We start from the raw sequence: 8,093 nt of genomic DNA on the forward strand, positions 1-8,093 counted from the left end.
ATTATATCCCATGCAAACGGCACTAAGCCGCTAGACACGTTGGATGCACTGTAACTCTGTTAAACTGAGTATTCAGCCATTCATGCGGAGACGTTACCTGTTTGTCGTGACCTTTCCACCTTCCCTTCTTTTTTCTAGTGGTTTAACATTATTTCTATTTTCACTTTTGCTAATTTATTGTTAAATTTTTTTTATTTTTTTTGTCACTCCAATTGGGTTTCTAATGAGAACAGCGATGTGACTCATGTACAACACCTTGTTCACACACAGATAGACCGACCACTCTCTGTTTTTTTTTTCCCTCTCTCCGATGGTTGTTATGTAGAAATAAGGTCCTAAATGTTCCCTTTCAGCTTGAGAAAATCACTCTCCTTCTTATGAGCCATTTAAAAACCAATTTATGTGTAAACTGCATGTTCACAAGGTTAGAAACAAAGCTCTCTGTCTTATCTTGTGAAAATATGCCGTTTTTGTGACAAACCGTACACACATTCTCAGTCTATGTAGGTTACTGCTGAATACATGAAAACGGTGAAGGGACACGTACGAGTTGTTATTTTTTAAATAAGCCTTTTGCTTTGTTGACAACTTTGCACATTCTTGCTGTTCTCTCAGCTTCATGGAGTGATGACCTGGAATGGAGCGAATCTGTGGAGTTTCTCGACTTCATGTGTTTGACACCATCGGTCGTTGTGTGCAGAGGCAGTGGGTCTAGATGCTTCCCAGAGTTCAAGTGGCGGACACGTCTCAACTTCAGCTGTTCAGAGGAAACTGTGTCAGCTAATCAGGCCTTCGAGGTCGAACTGCTGCAAAGAGGCCACTACTGGGGAAGGACAAGAAGAGGACTGCTTGGGCCAAGAGACACAGGGAATGGACGTCAGACCAGTGGAGACCATCTGTGCTTTGGTCCAAATCTGAGAGTTTTGGTTCCATCTGCCGTGCCTTTGTGAGACGCACCAAAAAACACTGAATGAGAAGTTGTGTCAAAACTTTTGACTCCTGCTCTATGTTTTCAATAAAACATTGTCACTATGCATTACTTTAATTTTTCATCCTATCCTTTGTCTAGGGTAGGGATGTGAAACATATGGCCCGCGGGCCAAAACCGGTCCACCAGAGGGTCTAATTTGTCCCATGGTATATTGGCCAGCAACTAATCTTTCCACCTGAGGTTGCATCCACCACCCTAACCCTAACCCTTCACTGAGGGATGTCTAGAGCTCACAGTCCCGTGGATGGAATGCAAAAATCTATCCTGTTGGAGTGGGATGCAGAGGATTTGTGGCTTCTTCCGCCATCAGGCTGTTAAAAGACCTAAGAATTCATGGTCAGGCTCTGCGGTAGACAGATAAATCAGTGTCTGAAGTGGCCGAAAAATCCATCCAGCGGATATGGCTCAAGCGGAAGGACCCTCGCTGTTGCTCCCCTGTCTGGGATACTCCTCCCATGCCACGCTTAACATCAAGGAGTCTCATGTGAGCACATACCATCTATTGGCACAATGGAGAGTCTTAACATCACGTCCCGTGTTTTGTGATTCTGCAAAACTGACATAGAAGGCTGACATTTTTCAATGAGAATAACTGCTATTTCTAATTTGCCACTGTTTCAGTAAGAGTAGAGCAGAGAGCACAACCTTGAGACCCAGAACTAAACAGCCGACGGCAATGTTGTGTGTATAAAAGTGTTTTGTAAAAGGATAGTTCGTTACAGGTAAACATTCCCCTAATTTACTCCTACTTCTCTGCACTAAAACAAAGGGCTGCGTGAAATCAAACTGGGCTCCATGTGGCTCCTAAAAATGAGTTTGACGCCCATGCTCTAAGGTATCACATCTACTGTACAGTATATAATGCATGTAGACCGTGTGGTTAAAGGAGAAGAAAACCAGCTTCTTGGAGTCTGCATGTTTAATTTGACGTTAGGAAACAAAGTTGTGGACGATGTTTCCCTGCAGCGAATGTTTGCATCATATGTTAATCAGCTGTAGTTGGTTGTCATCCCCATTGTGTCGCCTCAGAGACCTAACCTGCAAGCCAACAACCTTCTAAACTAATCTTCCAGACACTACTGATAAGCCAGGCCCATTGTATTTGATGAAGGTGCAGTCAACACAGTTTTCTGTTTGGTTTCTTACTGGACATCGTTTGCAAAGAAAGAAGACACTTGTCACTGTGTGCTCTTGAATCTAAAATAAGGCTGAAACAAGACAACTGGACACGGAGGAGGCTTCTGCAGATTGCAGTCATACAGTCTGAGCAAGCATGAGTGACCGCCGCCTGAACCAAAGGCAGCATCAGGAATTATTCATCCTACGGCCGCCCTCTCTCCTCCCTCACTGTGCTCCCTGACTGCCGCCGTCGCTGAAAGGCCCAGCTCTGGAGCGAGGCGTGAGGACTCCTCTTTTCAACCCCAGTGTCGGGATTGACCTGAATAAACAGCGCTGTTGATGGGGAGGGAGAGAGGGAGGGAGAGTTCGAGAACGGTTTCTAACCATGGCAGTGACATTTCTACCAGATTCTATATCCACAGAAATGACATTTCCATCAGCGGTGATGATGTTCCCACACATGGCAGCTCTGTTTTTACACCCGTATGACATCTCTGACCCCGGCTCTGGCCTGCAGTGTCAACACAGCCCCTCATCTCGTTATTGTACTTCTCCTGTGTTTGGACAGAGGCAGCTTATTTCTAGTTTTTGTTCATTTGGGCGTTAGTTCAAGCAGAGTGTCCTCTTAACGAGCTTACCATTGTATTTGGTCAATTATTATTATTTTTTTATTTTGTTCTTTATATTTCAGCCTAAGGGCAAACGTTGAGAGAGACGGAGCTGGGAAACAGTAATTGTTTCCAAGCTCTGTTTTATTTGTTTGATTGGGTTCTCATGTGTGAATCTGCTGATGTTTTTAGTCATTTTTATGTAGAAATAAGGAAAATTCTTTAGACTGCAAAAATGTTTAAGCAACACTTTAAAATTAATTTTTGACCAATCCTAAAAAGTGCACATTTTTGTGACCTTATTCTGTATTCATAAAGCATTTCTTCTTTTCCAAAGAAACTGTTTTTTTTAAACAGATAGGTAGGTGCTCATATATTATAATAAAAAAACTAATCAAACACTATCATAGAAATGTGAATCCAAAAGGCATCTATGTCAAAACTCAGAAGAATCTATATTATCCTGTAATTGTGTGGTTTTACGCTTCATAATTTAATCACTGTAGTTTTCATTTTACTGTGTCTTTGCTATTTATTCTTCAGTGTTTTGCAGCTACTTTAACTGTTTTCTCAGCATTGACTCATTCTTTATTGTTGTATCAGTTAAATCATATCATTTGTAGAATTACTTACACTTTTCTTCTAAGCTGTTTTTATATACAGTACATGTACATTTAGTTTTATGTTATTCAACAAATGATCTTATGTGGAAGTATTAGAAGAAATGCATAGACGTATAGATTCATTTTCACACACTTGAAAACACTGCACCTGGCTCTCACAGCGAATGTCACAAACTTCTGACATCTCTGCCCTGACGTACTTTTGAAACGGATGCCCAACTCGACGCACGTCAGCAAGAATGAATCAGCAGCGTGTAGGCAGCTCACGAAAAAAAAAGCAACCATCTGAAGAATGAATAATGAGAGCTTCACTCTTCCTCCTGACACAGAGTACATTCTCTTATTGTATATTTGTGGTGTGTGCTCCTCTTTAACACCGCCGTCTGACTGTTCTGATTCTTTGGTCTCCCGGGACTTTAATAATGTCACCAAGGAGTTCAGCTTGTTATTCACCATCTGCTAGGCTCTGTTATATTCTTTCTGCCGTATTCAATCTAGAACAAAGTGTTTACGTACAGTCCACAAGGATTAAAACGAACTGCTGTATGGACACATAATAAGCCATATTACCGCAAAACTCTTAAAGAAGTGTCTTATGGTGTTGGCGAGCCGTTGCTGAAGCGTAACCACCTTTCAAATTGGGAACAGGTGTCTTACTACTACTATTACCGAAGAAGGTCAACCATGGACTTGAGCTCAGAAATGAATTCCACGCTGCAGTGCTTGCCATCTCTGATTCTGGCCACGGCTCTGATGTACGTTCTCAGGTGGACAGCATCGGCTCCTTTTTTGCTGGAGACATTTCATAGTTTTTGCCTCCGGCGCTGCCTCAGAAGGCAGAGAGACATGAAATGCCCCATTATAGATAAATAAAAAGGAAGGCAAACAACATTTGAAAAATAAACAGATAATGTCCTGCGTTCCTGGCTGACAGGAGAAGTGAATAACATCGACCATCCTGTGACAATGCAACGTTCTGCTGGGAAACTTCTGGACCTGGCATTCATTGGTGTGGATGTTACTTAGACATGTAGCACCCACCTAGACCAGACCAGGCACCCCCACCCCATAACATTGAGGCCCCTCCCCTCAAAGGCCCCCCCCACTAACAACATTCTGTTCCCAGACACCACAGGACACCCTCAGAAGGCCCATGTCCATTCTCTGATGAGTCACCACATGGGAGACCTGCACAATATTAGGAAGGTGGTCATAATGTTATGCCTGATCGGTGTATACGCATGTGTATTATACCACATGCATTTCTTTTAATAAACTATGTAAAGACATCACAGCTCATTTAATTCCGTTCTCTCCCTCCACCCAGATAACCGAGTTGTTCCTCATCCAGCAGCTCCAGACATCCTGACCGCTCCATATCTCTTTCCAAAACACATCCAGTAGAAGGCACTCAGCTGCCTCACAGCTGTGCACCAGCCAATGCACTGGGAAACACGCCAGACAGTGACAAAGAATCTGTGGGCAACATCCTGGATTACCTGGTCAACAACACACTGCTCCACCGGCTAGTGGATCCCTGCTAGCCCTGGACGGCTCCTCGGCCCTCACTCGTGCGGCGGCACCTCTGCTGCCAGCAGCAGACAAGCTGCAGCCACATCCTCCAGGTTTTCCCTCCGCTCGGCCACACAGGTGGAGCACATGGAGACGGAGATAGAGTCTCTACATCGCCAGCAGCAACAGAGATGTGTTACAGTGGCATTATGCTGAATGCACAAGGTATGTTTCACTGTATCCTGCACATATAAAGTCATTTGCTGCAGTGTTTCATTAACAGACTCAAACACTGAGTTCTGTATCAGAAAGCAGAGCATGTGGAAGGAATGGGAATAGAACCGCCAGCCTTGTGTTTAGTGGACACCTTGCTCCAGCACCAGAGGGCTAGGGGCCAGGATCTAGGCTCAAGGACAGGTCAGAAATACAACTAAAGGTCATGTTTAGTTGTTCCCTGACTGCTGGTGTATATGCATACGATTGGTTGGCCTGATGCCACATGAACAAGCCCACTTTGCAAGTGGCTTATATGCATTTGTGCATGTAAATGGTTGTTTCCATTTTAAATGTCCTTTGCAGCTTCCTTCCTTGATGACCCTGATGAAGGGCATGAGCTGAAAAGAGTTGGTCTAATAAAGTCGGTCCATACACACCAGGTGCCGTTCAAGTCTCGACAGTTTTTCTCCTCCATGCACCTTGTTAGCAGGTGAAGTCACACCAGAAATACAACTTTTCTACAAGACTTACATTTGCCAGCCTATCTGGAAGGAAAAAAACAAAACACAGTCTTAGGCAATATGGGTTAAGAATCTCTTTTACAACATCCAGCCCGCCCTTCTCACACATTAGACCCCAACCAATTACTAGACTAACAGCACAAATAATTTTCCTCACCAATAACCCTCCTTTTGTTTTACTCTACAAATGTGTATACATCAAAGTTTAAGGAAATCATTTAATCCAGGGTCTCTTGTGACAGTTTCACATGCTATTGTGCAAATAAATGATTAGTCATGAAGTAGAATAAAATAAGTTTATTGCATCTTAACATACATAATAAAACAAAACACATCATTGCTGGGGGGGGGGGGTTAGCCATCATTACTCATGGCAGAACTTTGCTGTGACAGATGATCCATTAGACTCTGAAAATGCATTGGAAAGAAAGAACATTTCAGACATTTGAAACTGCATTTGTAAAAAAAAAAAAAAAAAAAAAATGCATCGTCAAAGCCTCGTTTTAACCGCCAATAGAAATAGTTACGTCAAAGTCTTGCTTTAACAGTCAATAGACGTCATGAGCTTTCCATTACCTTAAGCTTCTGAATCTGGCGCCACGCCACGTCATCCAGCAAGGCCCAGTTAATTTCATGTTTGGTCTCTTCAGAGAAACTCACCATCTGGGAATGAAAATGAACCACCGGATTGTAAAAAGGGAGACCCTGAACAAAAAGTAGCCTGGATTCAGGTCCTGCCAGCTTGGACCAAACGTGCTCGGCCTTGAATGAAACCCGTACGGATTCATCAAGAGGCAGCACCATGTAAGTAGGTTAAAACCATACGTACGTGTCCCTGGGCTGTGGTTACAGTGACGTGTGCAGCAGATCTCGCCATTGAACAGTGCATATCACCAGCAGACACAACAGACCTGGGACAACAATTCACAATTTGTAATATATCTGCAGGGATTGCGCATTACCAGCTTTTATGCTTTGCTCCACTGGAGGCCATAACAGACCTGAGTTTAGGTTTGGTCTGCTCGTTGGTCTTGGTGCTCGAAATACGGCTGCGAGTTCTTTTAGCAGTGACTGAAGAGCCCCTGGAGAAAAATCAACAAACGAGCGCCAGTCAAGGTCTGCGTGACGCTCGGCACCCTCAACGCGTCGTTTAACTGATCTTACGTGAGTTTTCCGGTGCTGTTGCTACCGACCAATGTTCTGGTCTTTGTCGCTTTGCCTCCCTACAAATAAAAAGGAGGGAGCATCATCATAATCACAGCACTGTCCTGCAGCCACACAGGAGAGTCTAAATCAAGTTAGACAATGCAAAACCATAACATTCGTGCAAGCATCACCTTCGTGGTTTTGGAGGAGGGCGTCTGCCCAAGCATGGACCGGACTGGTGTAGAATCAGGAACTTTAAAAAAATAAAATAAATAAACAAGTTAAAATAAATCTAAAGCAATGATATTTTTTTCTTTTCATGAATCAGAAAGAATTGTTAAGCGTCGTCACAAAATACAAAGAACTTGTTACCTCTTTCACTTGGTTTCCTACTGAGGCTCTCACAAGTCTCACTCTGCAAATTGTAATTACTACGATTATAAAAATAATTTAAAAACAATCAGAATATCAAACTACAAACTCTACTTGCCTTCTTGAAAACTTCACCAGCAGAGAGTTTCTCCTCTAACAGAAAAAACTAAAAACGTTTAAGAATTGATAGACAATGATAAATCTCATTGGTCATCATCTAAACAGACTCACGTTGTATTAAATCCCCTACGAGCGTGTTTCGAAGAGAAAGAGGCATCTTCATCAGTTCCACTTCGTAGGCCTGATCCACGGTGGACAACAGGTTCTCCAGCTTGACCTCCAACTCATTTATGCGCCTTTGCACTGCAAAGAAACGTCGGGAGCACTTCAAAATAAAGCTTTGAGCCACTGGTGGGAAGTCTTTAACATTAAAGCAACCACAAAACCTTCTTTGTCAAAGTGCTGAAAGAACAGTTGCATCCTGCGCAGTCGTATTTCCTGACTCTGCTGCTCTTTACTTCGCGCATTCCCCGCGTTTCTTGTCGATCTCGACGGCATCTTTTTTTTGGTTGTTGTTGAAGTTAAGCTGCACGCTCTGGGTTCAGCAGCAGCTTCGCTCCCAGTCTTTGAACCCCTGATCTGATGAGTAAGTAGACACAGGTGCACTCTACCACCTGCTCCATGGAGGGAGGAGGGGGATTACCTGAGGGAGCGCAGCATGTAACACTTCCTCATGTCTGTTGTGTTCATGTTGCATGTTCTCTTGATTTTTCCCAACATGTTAAAGCTACAGAGCGGCCAATCACTTTAACTTATGTTTGGTGATTTAGTGCATCGGTGCAGTTAGAGGTTACTGTTGGTTCACATCTTAGTCTTAATGGGCTGAGTTTCAGTCACTATTGTATACTACTTATTTTGTCTGACAACAGAGAATAAAGTAAATTCATTTTTTTCAAAAGATGAAGATAAAACATTCACTGTTGAT

At 43.1% G+C, this 8,093-nt stretch overlaps 1 protein-coding gene across 1 annotated transcript; it reads right to left on the bottom strand.

Moving 5' to 3' along the window:
• Window positions 1-5,874: 5,874 nt before the first annotated feature.
• cdca9 (cell division cycle associated 9) lies at window positions 5,875-7,722 on the bottom strand. Its single transcript, XM_084566722.1, has 10 exons — window positions 7,555-7,722; window positions 7,340-7,471; window positions 7,227-7,261; window positions 7,109-7,151; window positions 6,928-6,989; window positions 6,755-6,813; window positions 6,592-6,672; window positions 6,420-6,501; window positions 6,167-6,253; window positions 5,875-5,998 (listed from the first exon to the last, which is right to left on the bottom strand). The coding sequence occupies exons 1-10, from the start codon at window positions 7,664-7,666 to the stop codon at window positions 5,945-5,947; spliced, it is 747 nt and encodes a 248-aa protein (XP_084422848.1). The 5' UTR covers window positions 7,667-7,722; the 3' UTR covers window positions 5,875-5,944.
• Between the last annotated feature and the right edge of the window lie 371 nt (window positions 7,723-8,093).

The sequence above is a fragment of the Chelon labrosus genome (assembly GCF_963514085.1).
Source record: "Chelon labrosus genome assembly, chromosome: 18".
NCBI classification, from domain to species: Eukaryota; Metazoa; Chordata; class Actinopteri; order Mugiliformes; family Mugilidae; genus Chelon; species Chelon labrosus.

Bases quoted from the DNA above. Each gene is read 5' to 3' on its own strand.
- cdca9 (XM_084566722.1), bottom strand. From the start codon at position 7,666: ATGCCGTCGAGATCGACAAGAAACGCGGGGAATGCGCGAAGTAAAGAG. The intron at 7,472-7,554 runs GTTTTGTGGTTG...GTTTCTTTGCAG, and splicing joins TCAGCACTTTGACAAAGAAG to TGCAAAGGCGCATAAATGAG. The intron at 6,502-6,591 runs GTCTGTTATGGC...TTGTTGTCCCAG, and splicing joins CAGACCAAACCTAAACTCAG to GTCTGTTGTGTCTGCTGGTG.